Source organism: Schistocerca piceifrons, chromosome 3 (genome assembly GCF_021461385.2).
Source record: "Schistocerca piceifrons isolate TAMUIC-IGC-003096 chromosome 3, iqSchPice1.1, whole genome shotgun sequence".
NCBI classification, from domain to species: Eukaryota; Metazoa; Arthropoda; class Insecta; order Orthoptera; family Acrididae; genus Schistocerca; species Schistocerca piceifrons.
In genome coordinates, this window is record NC_060140.1 from 234,023,889 (window position 1) to 234,045,211 (window position 21,323).

General features: G+C 38.6%; 1 protein-coding gene across 1 annotated transcript in view; it reads left to right on the plus strand.

The window, feature by feature from the left end:
- LOC124788538 overlaps positions 1 to 21,323 on the plus strand; it is a 266,831-nt gene that overhangs the window by 110,300 nt on the left and 135,208 nt on the right. Inside the window, exon 3 of the mRNA XM_047255808.1 lies at positions 17,627 to 17,721. Within this exon, the coding sequence (XP_047111764.1) occupies positions 17,627 to 17,721 (95 nt within the window). The remainder of the gene's footprint in view (positions 1 to 17,626; positions 17,722 to 21,323) is intronic.

Consider the following 21,323-nt stretch of genomic DNA (forward strand, 5'->3'; position numbering starts at 1 on the left):
AAAAGGCCAAGCCATTCCGTCATCAGAGTCTGATGAAGATGATGCTACAGTTGTTTCAGAGAGCTTGAACTCTAGCTTGACAGCAATTGGTGTGCCACCACTAAAATTTCATTGAGTTTCAAACTGGAATTATAGTGGATATGCGAAATGAAAGATAAGGCAAGTTTAAATGGTTGTGGCTACCAAAATTGCTGAAATTGGTGGGCTTGAAGCAGATGATGTCATAGAACCGCAACCAGGTCAAAATGCCATGATTGGTCTTCGTACAAAGTGCTCATCAATGAATTGAAAGCAAAGCTGGAGGTGTCCTCAATTTTTGAGAAAATTCATATTTTAAATTTGGCCCCTAGCAGTTGGAGCATTAAAAACAATGGAAGAATTCAATGTGTCTAAGCGAATAGTGTAGGCTGAAACCAGATTCAAAGCAAGGAAAGGCTTTGCAAGAAGATATTAAGGAAAGTGTAGAAAAATTCTATGACAGTAATGAAGTCAGCCATATCTGCCCTGGAAAAAAAGGACTTCGTTGCCATTAGGACACCAGCTGGCCCAAAAGTTCATATTCAGATATGTCTGCTGCTTTGTAACTTGAAAGAAGCCTATCAAAAATATTGCAGACAAAATTTGCCAGAAGTTGGCTTTTCCAAATTTTGAGAGCTCCGTCCAAAGTGGTGCATCGCAGTTGGTTCAGCAGGAACACACTCAGTTTATGTTTGTACAGCTCATCAGAATGTCAGGTAAATGCTAGCAGTGACTCCAATTAAGGATCTTTACAAGAGTTTCTTAACCAAAATGGTTTGCAAAATGGATTCAAAAATTGCATGCTCCAATGATGTGACCAATGCCCTGGATTAGAAGTCTTGGAAAGATTTGTAGAAGCTGCATTTGAAGGGAACGACATTGATGAAACGATTGAATACAAGGAATGGATACACACTGACTGAGATACCTTGGAGACAAAGCAGTCAATGATTGAAGGATTTATCCAAAACATTGTGAGCAAAATTGTTAATCTCTCACCCCAGCATTACATAGCAAAGCCTCAAAGCAACTACCTAAAAGAAACCAAAGAAAATCTAGAATGTGGAAAGCTGGTTGTTCTGATGGGGAGAGAGTGTGGCAGATATGATACGTGAATTGGGATGGAAGTCATTACAGCAAAGGCGTTTCTCGTCGCGGCGAGATCTATTTACGAAATTTCAGTCACCAACTTTCTCTTCCGAATGTGAAAATATTTTGTTGAGCCCAACCTACATAGGTAGGAATGATCATCAAAGTAAAATAAGAGAAATCAGAGCTCGAACAGAAAGGTTTAGGTGTTCGTTTTTCCCGCGCGCTGTTCGGGAGTGGAATGGTAGAGAGATAGTATGATTGTGGTTCGATGAACCCTCTGCCAAGCACTTAAATGTGAATTGCAGAGTAGTCATGTAGATATAGATGTAGATGGATTTTGCAGAAAATTATTCAGTTATTGTGCAGTACACTATACAAGGTTACCGTTGGGAAAATAGTCAGGCCACATTACATCCCTTTGTTATTTATTATGAGGCTTTGACTGGAAAGATCGAGTCTCTTAGCTTCTGCATCATCAGTGATTGCTTGTGACATGATACAGTTGTAGTTCATGTTTTCTGCTCCAAGCTCATTGATCACATGCAAACCCACTTTCCAGTGCTGAAGCACATCAACCATTTCAGCAATGGATCAGCTGCCCAATACAAAATTTCCAGAACTTCATGAACTGCTTCACCACAACCCATGGAAAGTCTCCATGTGACGGTATTGGGGACATAACAAAGTGATTAGTAGCAAGAACAAGTCTCCAGCAGCCATCTTCAGATCAAATTCTAACATCAAGTGATCTGTTCTGATTTTGTGATGAACAAGTTCACAGAATAAAATTCCTTTTTATCACAAAGGAAGAAATTGATGCTGCTAGACGTTTGCAAGAAAGGATATTTGAAAATGGTTGCATGGTTGCAGGGACTAGAGAAAACCACTGCTTCCGACCAGTCAATGAAAAACGGTTACAAATTAGCAGAATTCCAAATGACATAGCATCATTTATTGCAAGTGTTGATCAATCAGCATACTTCTCGAGTGTTCCAATTGACGGTGTCAAATCTGGGCAATACATAGCCTACATTTATGACAGCAAATGGTGGATTGGAAACATCTGTGACACATCATTGGAAGTACGAGATGCCTTAGTCAGTTTCATGCATCCGCATGGTCCATCTAATTCATTCCATTGGCCTCTAGGGCAGGACACCTGCTGGATCCCAGAGCAGCAGATAGTTACCATTTTGGCAGATCCAAGGGTCAATTCCATAGGTCAGAGATACACTTACCCATCAGAGGTGTTGAAGAGCATTGAAGAGAATTTTAGAGCCACGAAAATGGTTTCATGAACTCCAGCACCAAATTTATGATTCTTGTTTCATTCTGTCAACTTATTGATTTTTTATGTTCACAACAATGTTGTTCATTTGCTTAGTTTTGTATGCCATTCATTAAAGTTATTCTGTGAAGCACATGGTACATGCAAAAGCTAAGGCATCTTTGAAGCTAGTTTAAAAATCTGATATGGAAAATTACTATTCTACTTTTAATGTTCCTTGTAGCAAAAAATGAGCTCTTTATCATGGTGTCAGTTAAAAGAAGATCAGAGATGGTGGCCATATTAAAAACTGGTCCTGGAAAATGCTGTAAATTTTCAATTTTCAATTTGACACGTGAGACACGGGTCAATGAAATCTGAAATATATACTCATAAATGCTAATACTGGTGTTGTATAGTGAGCACCTGGTTGTTGGCTAGTGGCTCAAAAATCCAGGTCACAACTGCTTTTCCCTTATAGTAAAAGATGCTTAAAGTATGACTTAAATCTTTCACAATAAATTATACAAGGCACTTTCAGACCAAGTAGCATAAAGGATAGCAATTTATGAGCAATTTGAGTGCTATAGCTGCATTCAGCACTAAAAGTTGTACTTGTGAACAAAACTTCAAGGTGATAAATGTCACAACAGATGCCCAAAGCTATACCAGAGTTGGCCAAATTATTCACCCCATGCACTTTATGATTTGGTATGGATCGACTAAGGTGGCCCTAGCTCTGGAACCACTGAAAGAATTGAGCCAGAATTTTGCACAGTGACCTAAAACATACAAATGTATACACATATAAATTTTTAACAGAATCTGAGATGGTCGAGTGGGGACCGGGACCCCTAGGACACTTGATGTGGAATGGCCGTTGCTTATCTTTTCTTGTAGAGTTGACTCCAATTATTCTTGTCTAGGGGTCTGATTCTTGAAGCCGAAATTCTCACACTTTAGGTTCTCGTGGTTTCATTGATCTAAATAATTTTGAAGATTGTCATTGCAGAATTTTTGTTTTTACATTAATTTATTTTGTCATATTTTTGTATATCACACAGTCTTTTGAATTTTCACATTAACAAAGCCAAAATTACATTGTTCACCCAGAATACAAAAATATGTCCAATCACATCAGAGGCATGCTTACCACTATCTCACTCTGTGGTAATAACAGTATTCCAAAGGGTTTACAGTTTATCTTGTCAAATTAATTGCTATTCATTCCAATTATTATTTCATAACTGAATACAGAGATAAACATAATAAACACTACTAGACTGCATAATTAATAATAGAAATCCTAAGTGTGCCAGATATTTTGTAATTTCAAATAAAAAATTTTAACCATACATTCAGAGCTAGTACATATTGATTGTAACAACGAAAGTAAAGTAATTCCTTTTCATAAATTTTAGCTTGAAATATAACATACTGCATATAAAATTATATGAAATTTTTCAGAAAAACAGCTGAGATAATATTGACCTGTCCAAAATTCGAAAAATATTACTGGCATCAACTACTACTGTTGAGGAAAAGTAAAGCTAGAGGACAATGTCCCTTTACAAGTTCCATGGCTGTTGCATTTGGCTGGTCAATACAGGGACGATGTTTTTGGATGACGCTCGAGTTGTCATTCAGTGATGTCCCATATGTGCATGATTGGAGACAGATCTGCTGATTGAGCAGACCAAGGCAATATGTTGACACTCTGTAGAGCACGGTGAGTTACAACAGTGGTGTGTGGGTGAGTGTTATCCTGTTGGAAAACACCGCCTCAAATGCTGTTAATGAATGGCAGCACAGACGGTCAAATCACCATATTGACGTGCAAATTTGCAGTCAGGGTATGTGGGGTAACAACAAAAGTGCACCTGCTGTCATATGAAATTGCTCCCCAGACTGTAAGTCCAAGTGTAGATCCAGTTGTCTGGCCCACAGGTAGGTTGGTTGCAGACCGTCAACTGGCCTCCTTGTAACCAATACATGGCCATGCTGGCTCCAAGGCAGAACCAGCTTTCACCAGAAAACTTAACAGACTTCCATTTTGCCCTCCAAGGAACTTTCACTTGGCACCACTGAAGTCGCAAGTGGCCATGGTTTGCGGACAGTGAGATGCACGCTACAGGGCATCTGGCTCAGAGCTGCCATTGAAGTAACTAATCTGTAACAGTTCGCTATGACAGTGTGGTGCCAACTGCTGCTCCATATTCAGTACAGTGCAACAGAGCCATATACCTAACATGATAGTCTTCCCTTTCGGTAGTGTCACATGGCAGGACAGAGCCTGGTGTTATTGCAACTATACATTCCCATGACAACCACTGCCAGTAATCATGTACAGTGGATACATTCCTCCAAGTTTTTCTGCAATATTGCAGAAGGAAATTCAGCTTCTTGTAGCCCTGTTACATGAGCTCGTTCAAACTCAGTGTAGTTTTCATAATGGCGTCTTTCTTACCTTCAAGGCATTGTCAACTAGCATCAACTCACGACATCTGATTTCAAAGGTAGCTGACCCTTGTGATCGTTACAGTGTGTATTTAAAGAAAACCTGTTTTGCATCCTCGTAGTGGCACTACTAGTGCCTCTTATGCAACTGGCATAAAATGAGAATAGTCATCATCTTTCATCTGTAGAAACATGCCTACCAACTTTTATTTATGTTGTATGACTCCTTCTTGGTGCTGCGATCTTTTCCTGTCTGTGTACAATCAGCACTGCTCCATTTTCTCCTTCTCTTGGCTGCCCTTGAAAACCAGCTTCCTATCAATCTCCCTCTTCATAAAGTCTACATCTCTGGTTGTGTCAGTTCGTTCTCTGATTTTGAGACCTACTGTTACTGTTGCTCTCTCCAACATTCCCATTCATGTGCTAATTACCCCCCAAGTTTCCACATTGGTGCCTGTCTGATGTAACGTCCACACTCTTCTCTTCTTGAAGACACTCATCATGGCCAGTCAAAATTAATCTGAATGTCTCCAGGTCATTCTTCTCAATGCAAATGAGGGATTTCTTATGCTATGCTTGTATTATGGTTATGAATAATTGCAGCAGGTCCTCAGTATTGTATGGGTGGTCAACTGATTTGGTTTTAGAATCATGTTGAAGTATGTTGCATAAATTGAAATCGTATTGTTGTGAATGGCATAGTGTTTATGACGCTCAGGTGCACCCTATTTTGCTCTGCAGCAGACCAGTACAACGTCATAATTTCTGAGTCAAATTCTTTTTTTGTTGTGCAGCTTATTATGACTGTCAATACCTTTGCAATTACTTCATTACTTGCGTGATTGCTAATGAGCTCTAATTTCCTCTTAAGTGGCCAAGAGTTCAGTAGACTGTTCATAAATTGTGCCATCCATGTTTTGATACCCAGGTCTCCGCTTGTGGTATAAGTAAGACATTTTATCAACAAGAAAAAAGGTTTATAATTGAAGTTTTTCCCATTACCGGCCATAAAGACCAATGCTGTGCTTGATTCTCTCACACTAATCCTCTCTGTTACAAATGAAGGTAGGCCACTAGACTGTAAACTCTTGGAAATGTTTCACTCATTATTGTGCCTCGTTCTAGTCTCTGCTATCAGTATTAATGGCTCTATGATTTGTGGTCACTCTGTGAGTGAGATGAACACTTCTGTTTGTGCAAATTATACTGTTTCTGTCATCTCTGGTACTGTTCACTCCTTCAGAGTTTGCAGTTTTTGACTTAATGATGTACTGATTTCTTCTGCCATTTGATATTGATATATTGCTGTATTTTCTCCTGCCATCTGCACCCTTTTTGAAAGGGAGGTGTTGGTTTCCTCTCCTTTTCCACTCTCGATTCTGCCTGGACCAGCCTAGCCATGTTGCTGTCCACAGTTTTTGAAACTTCAATCCTTTCATCAACTTATTTCAATTGGGAGTCTAACTTTCTTTCTAGATCTGCCATTTTTTCCAAAATTCTTTCCTTCCTTCTTTGCTTTTTTCCTGTCTGCCTTGGCTTTTTCTATCTTTCTCCTGTGCTACTTTCCTGTCTGTTTCTGCTTCTTCTAACAATTGTTTGAACCCATAATTCCTGAACATAAGCTGCTCAGCACTGCATTTGACTCTGTTTTGCAAGCTACACCATACCACACTGCTTAGTTATTAGTGCAGTTTCCTGTGTTTCAGGTAATAGACTCCTGCCAGTGTTTCTCCTTGAAAAAGTTCCAACATTATTTCCAACAGCTCTGTTGAACCATCCTACCTAGTGATTTTTCTACCTCTCTAGGTCAGTCTTCTAGCACAATCCATATTAAACAGTGTAACTATAAAATCTGCTACTCAGCAAATGATGATGATGATGATTAGTGTTTTAGGGCACACAACAATGAGGTTATTGGCACCTGTTGCTCAGCAAACAATCACTAACATCTAATTAGACACAACTAAACAAACTGAAACACACAAGAAAAATACAAACTCTCAAGTCAAAAATATCTTCACAGGCAGCCTAATTGGATCCCCAAAAAAGTGGTCACATTACAAGCAAATAAATTGCAGTTCATACTAGGAATGGTGCCGCTGCTGAACAGTGTGCAAGTGAGACAAAATGATGACCACAGGTGGTTGCAACAATTGACTTTGCTTTCTAAGATGTGTCTCACTGTGCCTTTCTGACTGCGGGACATCAGATGATTGCAGAAGCATCCTGGATAAGGGTCAACATAAAATGTTTGCATTATGATCTGCTGGATCAGTGTGGACATCAAATGTACTCATCATTTATTTCTGTCTGGTGCATGTAGTATAGAATCTGAGTTTACATATGTTACCATGAAAAGCATGCTAGACAAATGAGTGCAATGCTTGTTATACATAAATTAAACAGTTGATCACAATATTTTCATATAAGCTTCATAATCAGAAGGTTTGGCCTTTGTAGTGAAGCAGGACACCACCAGAATGAGATAAACAAATTAGAAATGCAGACCAACTGGGTATATTTATTTTTGTAGAGTGTTTCCTAACTAGGTTCAGTTGTAGGACAATAGTCTGATTCTGAGATTCAAATCAAGTCTGAAGTAATAAGTCATTTTACTTACTCTAAGAGCTCAATGCAAACCACATTATAATGACAGACAGTAAGTTTCCAATGAAATGAACATAATTGTTCCATACAATGATCACAAAGTCATACAAAATACTGAAACACAAAACTCTCTAGAAGCTAAATTTAATCAAGAATGTCCTGATAACACTGTGGGAAGATACGTAATTCATATGGAACACATCTTGGGAAACACTACAAGCTTTCCTAATTTGTGCAGTTTGCAAATGCAGAGTAAATGACACGGAGGACCATGAAACAATACAGTTAATCAGGTGTAGCAAATCCTGCAAATTTTGACCTACTCAGGAAATGGATTGCGCTAAAGTGAAATGCAACACTTACTCAAAACTTGGCAAAAGTTTGCTAGACTGTGCTGATCACCACCAGATCAAAATCACCCTAATTGGTGTTGGTGAGCATGTGCCACACTCAGCACCAGGAGCAGAAGTCTCTCCTCCATGGCAGAACTGCAAATCTCCAAAATTATCCTCCTCTAAACCTAACTCCCCACTGTGTGGCAGTGACGACTCACAGCTACTGTTAACCTGACCAAAGAAATGTTGCTTTATTTACAAATCAAACAATGGAAAACCCATGAAGGACTGTAACAATATTAGAGAAGGAAAATAGCTACTCACCATATAGCGGAGATGCTGAGTCGCAGGTAAGCACAACAAAGAGATTCCCACAATTATAGCTTTTGGCCATTAAGGTCTTGGTCAATAATAGGCGCACGCGCACACAAACAAACACACACACACACACACACACAGACACACACACAACTCACACACACCACTGCAGTGTCAGGCAACTGAAACCACACTGTGAGCAGCAGCACCAGTGCATCTTGAGAGTGGTGACTGGGTGGGCTAGGAGGGGGCTGGGGAGGGGAGGGGGAGGGATATTATGGTGGGGAGGGGGTGACCCTGAAGTGCTGCAGGTTAGGCAGAGGGCACTGGAGACGTGGGGGGAGGGGGGGGGGGAAGTAGCAGAAAAGAAGAGAAATAAAAAGACTGGATGTGATGGTGGAATGATGGCTGTGTAGTGCTGGAATAGCAACAGGGAAGGGATTGGATGGGTGTTGACAGTGACTAACGAAAGTTGAGGCCAGGAGGGTTACGGGATTGTGGGATGTACTGCAGGGAAAGTTCCCACCAGCGCAATTCAGAAAAGCTGGGGTTGGTGGGAAGGATCCATTTGGCACAGGCTGTGAAGCACTCATTAAAGTAAAGGCTATCATGTTTGGCAGTGTGTTCAGCAACAGTTGCAGATAGGCAAAACAAAAATATTCTCACAATTATAGCTTTCGGCTGTTAAGGTCTTTGTCAATAATAATCAATAATACACACACACAAAATTGCACAAATGCAACTCGCACGCATGACTGCAGTCTCAGGTAACTGAAACCACACTGCAACAAGCAGCGGTACCAGTGCATCATGGGAGTGGTGACTGGGTGGGGGTAGGAGGAGGCTGGGGAAGTGAGGGGGAGGGATAGTATGGTGCGAGGGGGGGGGCGAACAGTTAACTGCAGCAGTTTAGACAGAGGGCAGGGGAAAGGGGGGTGGGAGTAGTGGAAAAGGAGAGAAATAAAAAGACTGGCTGTGGTGGTGAAATGATGGCTGTGTAGTGCTGGAATGGAACCCCCACCCAGTCTTTTTATTTCTCTTCGTTTCCACTACTCGTCCCCCCCCCCCCCCCTCCCCCCTACCCTCTGTCTAAACCGCTGCACTTCACTGTCTGCCACCCTCACCATACTATCCCGCGCCCTCGCTGCCCCAGCCTCCTCCTACCCCACCCAGTCACCACTCCCATGATGCACTGGTACTGCTGCTTGCAGTGTGGTTTCAGTTGCTTGAGACTGCAGTCATGTGTGCGAGTTGCATTTGCGTGATTTTGTGTATGTGTGTATTATTGATTATTATTGACAAAGACCTTAATGGCTGAAAGCTATAATTGTGAGAATATTTTTGTTGTGCCTATCTGCGACTCAGCATCTCTGCTATATGGTGAGTAGAAACTTTCCTTCTCTAATATTATTGCTTTATTTGCATGAATACAATGGAACCTTGCAGAAATTTCCTGTCTTTGCTTACAGAATGCAAGAGGTTGGTATTGGGTGTTAGCCATGTTCCACCCGTTGGTCAATCCATTTCCACCGAGGCATGGTGGTGGGTAAGATGCATTTGATTGGATTAAAATATCTGGAGTGTAAAGCTGTGTGCAGGCAGGTGAATTTGTCATACTCATTGATATGCTAGTGCCATGCAGTGGCTTAGTGGCAGACTGCCTTCAAAAGAGAAAACCACAGGGTATTTCTGCACCCAGTTTCCACAAACTACAGAGCCATGGGGACCCATTTCCCTTCTCTAGAGCCTCTATGACTGACTTCCTGTGGTCAAGCCAAACCATGGTACAAATAGTTGTGGCCAGCTGTTTCTAACCAGGAAATGTGAAGCCTTCTTTCTGAGTTAGCAAGCCATTTAGTCTTCTCAAAAATATCAGTGAAATAAGTAGAAAAATAATCAAATATCACACTGTGATATGTGACTCTCATGCCATGAAATGTATACAAAATCATACACTTTTTTTAAAGTTAATGTGTTGAGTCACAAGTATATCTTAAGTGGACAATGCTGGTGGCCAATTTTTGTACAATATTATGGACTTGAACTCTCCTGAAAATGTTACATAGGTATTATTTGATTGCTGATCACAAACTTGTTTTGGGATGGGATGAGCTGTTGAAAGACTGACATATGAACATATTGTGATTTTCTAAACTGCATTTTGATAGTTAAAAAATATCTTTTTTTTAGATTTTACTAATCCAGATGGACTACATATTAGGATAATAATCTTGTTTACAAAATATGTGATGGGTCAGGAAACACAAAAGATCATGGAATTATATTATGCATCCATGTTTGGATTAACTCATTTACATGTGCCATATTTATATTTACAATCATTTACACCACTTTTAGCAAATTCTTACTTAATGGCTTAATTAATTAATGAAGGGCTTTACTTGGTCCTGGAAATGTTGGGTGACAAAGCATAGTGGTATGGTTGTAAAAGCTGGAATCTAACAAGTACAATTTCTAAATTCCCAATGGAGAGTCTAGGTATGTTTGAATTTTAGCATTATCTGTTAACTGGTGTCAGTAAACTGAAAATACATTACTATAAAGTCTGGATGTGGATCCTTCTAGTAAGTTGTGTCACCATTATCACATGTATCTATTAACTCAAAAAATTTTCCTCGTGATGTGCTGTAGCCTAGTAGAATTTTCAAGGGCAAAACTTTTAATAATAATGGTTTTAAACAAATCTAATCACATCTTTGCAATCTGCTGATCTGAGACTATAGCTGGCATAATAAAACTGAATGGGATCTGGTGTAAATAATAAATGGATAAATTCCTGCCTACACTATGTGACAACGTGGGGTGCTTTCTGTGTGAAGCAAGATGCCAAATTAATGTCTACCTTCCTCAGTATAGCGTCAGTTCACCACCCATTACTCTGCATTCAAAGGTATTATGTAGATGATGTGAAAAGCAGCATTGAAGAAAACCACTGTCCATACTTAGGATTGCAAAGTTCACGTAACTCCGGTAACAAAATAAAGCTGTAAATCTCTAGTAATAATGGGCAAACGGGGGTACTTCCTTGTGGAAAATGTCTACTTTTATGGATACTAATGTTTTTTATTGTCTTTTAGTTACGGTGTCAACAAGCCCACATTTATGTTGATAGTACATCCACTACTAGTTCAAGCAGCTTATGTCACATGCAAGACAGGCCGATAGTTTCACATGCAGTTTTCTGTACAACAAACACTCCAAAATCTCCCAAACTTCACAGAACTGTCTGTAACTGCATCTGCTTGAACAGAAATATAAACCAAACGCAATATAACAGTCATTTCTTCATCTTACAAATAATTTTTTTGGACATGTCTAACATGACCTACCCGTCTGGCAGCTAGTCCACGACTGACTGAATGCCGTTGCTTTCAGGGCATATAACTCATCCCAATGCACGGGAAAGACTTTATTCTCATTGGTTGATCAAAATGAACAGCCAATCAGATTAATCTTTCATGATCATATTTGCTCTCAAACTGCTTTACTCCAATCAACTTTAGCAGATGCATCTACATCATTTCATGGTGCAAGAATTATCAAAATGTTCCACTGAACTAAACTAAATGAAAGCTAAGAGAAAACTATGCTGTAAATATGCTTTAGAACTTATTATCTCCTTATTACCTTTGTGGCTGCTTTATCACAAAAGCAAACGCTCATAGACATGTCATACGCCAGTTAGGGGGATTCACAGTTTTTCATGACATTCTGGTGGCATAACACTTGCTAGTTACGTAAGGTGTAATACAATATAGAATTGAAATTTGATGTATGTTCCATGTACACACTCACATTCACTCTCATTTACTCTCACCCTAGCACAAAATATAAATATTAATTTTTAAACTGTTACTTCCATTATGAATGAAAAATTATCAAAAGTTTCGAATTGAAAATCTTTACAAAATAAATCGGCTCACTAAGAGTGCTATTACTGTTTTCAAATAACAAAAGAAATATAAACTGTTATTGTTACTATCTGAATTTGCTTTCTTAAGTGTCAGTTAAGTACTTTTTTAATAGATTTTTTGTATCTCTGATACTATTATAGGTAGCAGTATCAAATTTTGACACAAAGCTTGTCTGAGTAACAAAAGGTCATGTGCCAAATTTGGAATAAAACAGCTAATATTTAACGTAATTATTTAGTTTCTTAGGTGAGGTGAATAAGTGATTTTAGTATGTGCCACAGTGAGCATTCTCACGGTCCACTTTAGTGACAGGTGGGGCTATGACGCATACGGCAGGCCACATACCGGCTGCCACCGAACGCTAGTATACTGCAGGCTTCCAAAACAGCTTGCCATAAAGTAAAAAACTTACTGCAAAAATCTGCAGTCACGTAATAGCTTTGACACTACAACTACAAATACATGTTATAGAAAATCAGACTCAAATAGTCATTAAAGAAAAAATTAATTACTGGCACAGGTGTAATAAGAGCTGATGGGAGATTCCACCTAGCTCTGTTTCAACTACTTTCCAGTGTGGCTATCAGTTGCTAATACTTCTTCTAAATCATCTGTCCATGTAAAACACCAATGTTGTTGACCACAATACATTTTTGGGAACAATCACAAAGTTGCTGGGAACTGTCAGGGAAGAGTTCTTATGAAATCAAGTGAACCACTGATGTCACACACATTTAGGCATCTGTTAAAATATGAATGCAAACACCAGCACACTGATAAGATTGTGGTTGGCTGACCTATTTAGTTAATTAATAAGTTAGTTACATGTTCCATAGATCATATTCTCAATAAACATTATGTTGTGGAACATCTCAACAGAACTATTTTGTGAATGAATAAATGTACTGTGAGGCTGTAATAATACTCCAAGCTGCTTCAAGAGATGTCTGCAAGATGTACATGTGTGAACCTCACATATATTTCTAATGATGTCTTTTGTGCAATAAATACTACTGTGAACTGAACCGCTACCATTAAGTACTATGTCCTCTGACCATAATCGGATCACAGACATTTAAATAAAACATCTAGCATTCTACAAATTCAGGACACTTCATCAGCTTACCCAAATCTTTGTAAACCATAGCATTAAAATGTATTGCTAATTCCCAGTTTCTGCAATAACAGTGCCAGAGACAGTCAACAACTTTGTGCCAGCATCTCTTGCACTTACTTAATGTTGTATGTCGTTATTCTTGTTTACAGTCAAACTGAATTTGATACATCATCAGCGCAGTTTTATTTCCATCCTAGAACTATTTGATCCCCCTACAATCACATATTATGGTCAAGTCTTCAGTTCCATACCCAGTGAATGATCCCTGTTATCATTTTATTTTTTGCCAAATTGAACACTGCTAGCACTCTTCACACTCATTACATTTAAGTGACTACTGCAAGCAAGACTGCATGAGCTTAGTGTGTTCAGTGGTACTCTGGCCAGATATTCTGTGTTTTCTGTAAACTGCTTTAAGCAACTCTCACGATGGTTTCTTTGAAGAGGATATCCCCGAATTCCTACTTTATCCTCCACCAGTTCAAGCTTGTGCTCTGAAATATTTTCAAAAATTGCAACACTGCAGGAATAATTAAAAATTAATGTGATTTAACATATACTGTTAAAAACAAATGTTTCAATATACATTGAAACATCACCACATACCTTGTATCATTGTTTTGTGAAGGTGATAAAATATATGGCAGAAATCTCTTCACTTCTTGGCACTGAATGAAACATGTTCTAGTGGTGTCTGTGAAACGTCATTCTAAATAGTTCATAGTATAGTTCAAAGCTGTGCTGTATTATGTATGAGCTAACGATTGTATGTTAGCTGCTAATCAGTGAACTTCCAGACATGATCAGCTGCTAAATTGTTAGTTGTTTTGTAGATTAGAAATTATTCAATAATGGCAAAAAGTTAATTAACCTTAAAAAAAAGTGCCACATGAGTTCTTGAGCAATTTCACATGTAATTGGCTTTTCTATGGAAATGTTGAAGTGCTTGATGTAACATGTACTCAGCCAAATAACTCACAAAATATTCAGTGCACAATGCTAAAATTTTAATCCTGCTTGTCAGAATTATTCAGCTGCTGCAATTTAAGCTGTGCTCGAAGGATCTTGCCCAACCACACCCTTGGAAAAAACAGCAAAAAAATTATTTATGACCGGTATTATAAGTGAAAGCTTAGATTTTGTTGTAGCTATACTGCATGTATATTAATTTACACCATTAACTTTTTCTAATCGTGTGTTTGTGCTGGTTATCAGTGATATCACTATTGGTTGATCACACACTTTTACTTGGCCTTTGAGTGGAGGATACTGGGAGTGGACCTTGTGATCAGCTTGTAGTGCATTGGCTGCCGAGACAAGCACCCACCTTCTTTTCCCAAAGCAGCAAGCTTATAGCATATAAAAGAAACAAATATGTAATGGATTAGTGTGTCACAGAAGTGACATGGAAGTTTATGGTGAGAAGGACCAGGTGCAGCCTCATCACTCTTTTTTATAAATGACATTAACAATTACTACACACAGCAATGCACAGGGCTCAACATGATATTCACAATGGCTGCTTATTGTTGTGGCACACAATACTGGTATGTAGTGAAGGGTGGCAATGAGCATAAACTTTCTGGAGTGGCATGAACACAGCTGTCTTCCGTCAATCACAGAGAGGGCCGAGTAAAAATGTGTGACCTAGTACATAAAGGGCCGATTTTATAAACATTGTTGACTGGAGATCAAATTTGACATTAGATCAGAAACTGAACTACGTTCAGGACTCAGCTCCATTGTATAATGCTGATCTTGGATCCACCAAAGCTGGTTCAGATTTGATCTTAGGTAGCGTGTAGCATGCTTGGCAATATAGCTAAAATCAGCTATCGACATGATTATTGCATTTCAACTGCAGATATTTATTGTACATCATAGATACACCGTATTTATTATCGAAGGTGTCATGCTGTAACCATGGGAGCAAGTAAACAGAAAAAGAAGCAATCATCAGACTTCCCTTAATACGAGAAAGGTTTGGTGCTGGAAACTTTGATGGACCAAAATAAAGGTATAACTGAGTGCAAAAACACTGATAAAGACACTGTAGCCAACAAGGTATAGGCATGGAGAGAAGCTGCTGTTGACTTTAATTCTCTCCAAGCTGTTGCTATGTCTGCTTTAAACAGATCACCAACCACTATTTGAAAGGTTCCTCTGGCATAAAATCTTAAGGTTAACACCAACATGCACATTGCAGTCAGTGTTTGGCTACTTTTCTTTGTTTTCATAAGATAGTGTCTGAGCCTTATTTGCAACTGGTCTATAATACTTTTCTCCTGAGCCTTAGTTGCAACTGCTTTACAGCATTTTTCTCCAAAAGAAACCTCAGCTTAAATGATTTGTTATTTAACTCCAAGAGCGGTTTCATGCTTTCACAGAATGTGTGACAAGCTTGTTGGGTTGTCATCATCATCCTCTGTGCACACAATATTTGTTAAGTAAATGAAAGGTAACAATGTAATTCACATCATGTAGGGTTGTTGCACACAGAATTTTGCCCAACAGTGGTCCAGAATGCTTGGAAAACAGAGAATATTTTATGGTTTAAATGGTATGGAATCATATGGTAATGTTACTATAATTATCTTTATGACCAATAAAGTAGAGGAAATAGTAGCAAATAGAAAAAAATTCAAGAGTTGAGATGGATTCGAGCATGTGACCTTCTGGACCTTCTGCACTGCAGACTACAAAGCAACCTCTGAGCCTTCAAAATTAATAAAGCAGAGTTATGGAGTTACTTTATTTCAAAATACTTGCTTATGTTCTACTTACCAACACACATGGAATTGTCATAACAGTTTAAGGACGTGTGCAGTAGTTAAAAATTTAATACAAATTGCATAGTTACTGCTATCCGAGATGAAAGAGAAAATACACAAGTGAGGTTGAACTGTTATTAGCTGCTGTCAAAATTCCCATACTTAACTGTTCACTGCAAATATTTTAATTTTCCTTTCTTACTCTGCTGCAAAGTGCCTATAAAATACCTTTGAACTAATCACATAAATAATGAATCATCTCCCAAGAGCTATTATGAGATTGATCATTAAGGACACATGGTAGTCAGTAAGTTCCTTAACCTAACTTTCCAGGCTGAAAAAAAGAAGTATTTTGAGCATCAGTTGTGTGGGAATGGCATAGTCACATATTTACTTGCTACTTTCTGTGTTAATAAAACTTTTTGTGTTATTCCAGTTGGTTTGTGCTAAAAACAAAATCAATGACTCATAGTGCCACTATACTATAAACTGAATATTAGAGCTGAACCTGACTTTGAACTGTGAATTATGGCCAGTCAAATACAGTCCTACTTCATGGCTATATGATCTAGGATTAATGTTTAGACAATGCAAATTTCCGGGTTAAGCTTGATCTAAGGCCATTTCCATTTAACCTAAGTTTAAATGCCTTATACAATGCCCTAAGGGCCCTATACTCTGAATATCTGCTGTCATTGGCTGTGAGATCAAATGGCATGAGCTATTACTGGCTCACAAAAACACATAGTAATCTCAGTTTCAGTATGTTGGAAGCTACCATGCTGTATTGGGTGAAATTTGTATTTATACTTTCATAATATGAAAATATGCAGTGCAAATGTTGCCATGCATCAAAGATCTTCCCAAAACATTTTTGCACCCCTAAGATGCCATAAAGTTCTATGCTGGAGTTTAAAAGCTTTACCATTCAGAGGACTGATAAGTATCACAGGTCTGAGGGAAATAATATTGTCACTTAACATGGGAAAAAATGTACTTTAACCTGAGGAAAAAGTATTTTAACTGGGAAATCTGGGAATTTTTTTCTCGTCTGTGTGTACACCCTGAAGTGGCTGGACAGCTGTTTGTAACGTCTTATGAGCACTGTTCTCTTGGCAAACAGCTTCAGAAATGCTATGACATAAGGTTATCATTTGAGATTTGTAGCTCTGAGTGAACCAATTGGCAATTTAGACCATCACAGCAGACCATCATTTTATTAGTAATGCACTTTGAAACATGGACTTTTATGGTCTCTCACACATACCCTTTTTGTTTCTTGCTTTGAGTTTCCAGTGAGGTTCATATTGTACTGTGGTTTGTTTACTACGGTTTTCGTGAGCATTAGTGTATCTCAGCTTATTGGGGGGGGATCTTTGGATTTAGCCAGTATAGCTTGTATTTATTTCACCATAGCTTACGCCTTTCTCTTACATGATCCAGTATTCATGACAGTACTTTGCTTGAAAGAAGATAATTCAATAATTTTAAATATAGAAAGAAATTTTTATCTCTAGTATTTTGCTGGGGAGACGTACAGAGATGGTAGCATAAAATTCGGTTAGTGTCTAATGGTATATTGGTGTGAAAATAATACAACAGAAAAATTGAAATCAAACAATTTAATGTCTTTCTAGAAAGGTATTTTATTTATTTTTTTGTATCAGGAGACAATAAAAAATATTATTTTGTGGTTTATACAATTGCAGGTCTTCTTTCCCTTGGGGGCTGGAGATCCAACAGAAAATTGTTTGCATTGTCTTACAGAGCTGGGTATTGGAAAAAAACACAACTCAATTGTGAGGTGAGGCTATATACAGCAACATTTGATTAACATTACTTGGTTAAGAGAAAATGTAGACATCTTTAAAATGCTTGATTTGGTCCCTGTGCCTCATAGAAATGTCTGTCTTTTGTTTCAGTCAGTATATAAAGTCTTAACTGACTACTGATTTCATGCTTAAATAACTGTACTTGTTCACTGGTTATAAATATTTAGTTTTAGGATAAACCAGTCAGACACATGTCAAAAATCATATTACAATATTTGGCATTTCTAATCCATTCTTCATTCTGTGCGAGACATAGAACAACTCAAGATCAGTTTACCAATTTTAGAGTTTATCTTTTACTGTTAGTGAAAGGAACTGGACAAGTAATACTAATATCAGGTATAACCCCATTTCTTTGTCTTTTACTGTTAGTGAAAGGAACTGGACAAGTAATACTAATACCAGCTATAACCCCATTTCTTTGGTTTTTGCTATCTCGTTCATCTGCAGCTCACTAACATTGTAATTTGTTTTTCCTTGTACTATAGCATCTTTGGCAGTATTCTGAAATGTTGGTACATTTCCATTGATTTTGGTGATATGTTCAACTTCCATTCTGTCAAAATTTGGGAGGTGATTATAAATGTCTCCTTAGCTGATGTATTCATGAGAACATCCAAAACCTGCTTCAGGTGTACAGAACTACTACTATATGGAGCACTTATGTGTGTATGAAGAAACAGAACCAAACATGCATTTTAACTGGAAACAGACAATTATATTAATGGAATCCAAAAATATAAGCAAGAGGTGTGTAATTAAAGGTAAAACACAAATGGAAAGGCACAAGTAATCCACAAAGATGATTTTATGAAAAGGAAAGTTGCCACTCACCATATAGTGGAGATGCTGAGTCGTAGATAGGCACAACAAAAAGACTGTGCCTATCTGCAACTCAGCATCTCTGCTATATGGTGAGTGACAACTTTTCTTTTCATGATATTGTTACATTCCATCCAGGATTTTCCATTGTTTGATTTCCATAAAGATGATTCATTTTTGTAGGGTGACAGTAATGAACAGTAAAAAGTTAATCTTAGCTTCAAACAGCAAGAAGTTTCATGCTTGAACTAATGTGATATTCCTGACAGTGCTACACCAATACTTATAATCAGAAGTGATATAAGTTTAAATAAATGAAAGAAGAAAAACTTAATGCTCTTCTTATTTACAGTGTGTCTCAGAGAAGAGAGGGAGAGAGAGAAGAGAGAGAGAGAGAGAGAGAGAGAGAGAGAGAGAGAGAGAAACCATCAAAATATATGGTGTAAGTTATAATAACTGGACACTGTTTTCATGGCAAATGAGATGAAGATGCAAACTTTCATACTGAAAGGTGACTGGAAATTAAAAACGAAAGGTAAATGAAAGACTGCTGTGAATGAAACTAATATGTTTTATTTGCACTTGTTATTTCAAACTGTCATTGGGAGATTGAACAACGGAAAATCCAGGATGGAATGTATCAATATTATGAAATGGGAAGTTGCTACTCATCATATGGTGGAGATGCTGAGTCACAGATAGGCACAACAAACAGACTGTTCCAAATAAAGCTTTCGGCCTGTAAGGCCTTCATCAAAAAGTAGATGACAAAAACACACACACACAAATATGCAACTTGTTTGTGTGTGTGTGTGTGTGTGTGTGTGTGTGTGTGTGTGTGTGTGTGTGTGTGTGTGTTTTTGTTGTCTACTTTTTGATGAAGGCCTTACAAGCCAAAAGCTTTATTTGGAACAGTCTGTTTGTTGTGCCTATCTGCGACTCAGAGTCTCCCATATGGGAGAACTTTACAGAGCCACTTGAATAAGAAAAGCAAGTGCACTGCAAATACTATGCCTGCAGAATTTCTGTCCATATGATTTTATTCTGCAGCAGAAATTACATGAAGTATATTTCTAGCAAAATCTTTACCTTAAACAGTGGAAACTCCAGGTTGGAATGGCAACAATGTAAGGAAAAGATAGGTTGCTTCTTCCTGCAAAGACGACACATTAAGTTGCACACAGGCACAATAAAAGGCAGTTGCATATTAGCTTTTTTCCATATCCATTATCAGCAAAAGAAAGAGAAACACACACCATTCATTCGCAGAAGCAAGCACACCTCATGCACACATGACCTCCAACTGAGGCAGCTCAAACCAAAATGCAACTACCAGTTGGAATGGAAGCAGCAATATGGAGGGGACAGGGAAGGGGAAGGGAGAGAAGAACACTGTCTGACGGAGTGTGCAGGGACAATGGCTGCCAACAGGCACTACCTTGGGAGGCTGTGGGGCAGGGAGATGATGAAAATGGAGTGAACAAGGAGAAGAGTGGGGAAAGATGAGCGGTTGAGTTGGCAGCTGGCAGCACCCAAAGAGACGAGAACAGGGAGGAGGTAATAGGACAGAGTTGATGGAAACCGATAGGTGGAGGGTGTGGGAACAGTATGTTTCCATAGGTTGAGGCCAGGATAATTTCATGAGTAGAGAATGTGTTGTAAGGATACCTCCCACTTGCACATTTCAGAACAGCTGGTGGTGGAGGGAAGGATTCAGATAGCTCATATAGTGAAACAACCATTGAAATAAGGCATGTTATGTTAAGCTGCATGTTGTGCCACAGGCTGGTCTACTTTGGTGTTGGTGACAGTTTGGTGGTGGCCGTTCATTCTGGTGGACAGCTGGTTGGAAGTCATACTAATATAAAGCTCTGCAATGATTACAGCAGAGCTGGCATATGACGGCTGCTTTGACAAGTGGCCCAACCTATGATGGGGTAGGATAATCCTGTGACAGGAATGGAATAGGAAGTGCTGGGTGGATGGATTGGGCATGTCTTGCACCTGGGTCTTCCACAGGGATATGATCCTTGTGGCAAGGGGCTCAGATTGGGGGTGGCATAGGGGAGGACTAGGATGTTGTGAGGTTGGGTGGGTAATGGAACCATTTCAGGAGGGGTGAGAAGGGTCTGGGGTAGGATGTCCTTCATATCAAGGCTTGATGACAGATAATCAAAGCCCTGGCAAAGAATCTTACCTGCATTTTCTAAGGTATACTAGACTAATGACATTCCTGAGTCAACACAATTTAGTATTTGAAAATCAGAATGGCTTTACGAAAAACAAGTCAACATCAGTAGCAGCAGCACAATTAATAGACAAAATAATAATGGCCATAGAGAACAAGGAGTATGTAACTGGAGTGTTCCTTGGTCTAGAAAAAGCTTTTGATTGTGTCAACATCACCATATTACTTGACAAGCTGTGGAACCTGGGTATCAGAGGAACTGGCTATGAGCTAATAAAATCGTATATGAGCAATAGAAAACAATTTGTCTTGCTTAAAACAAACTAAATCTAAAATTACTGATATCAAATATGGAATGCCTCAAGGTTCTGTCTGGGGACCCTTCTTTTCTTGATTTATGTTAATGATATACAGTATTGTTCTCCTAACTGCACAAAAATATTGTATGCAGATGACACATCAATAGTGTGTAAACACAAAGACTATGAGAGTCTGGAGGTACTGTGCAACAGTGTAACTAATGAAATAGTCAAGTATTTTAATGAAAGGCATCTAAATATAAGT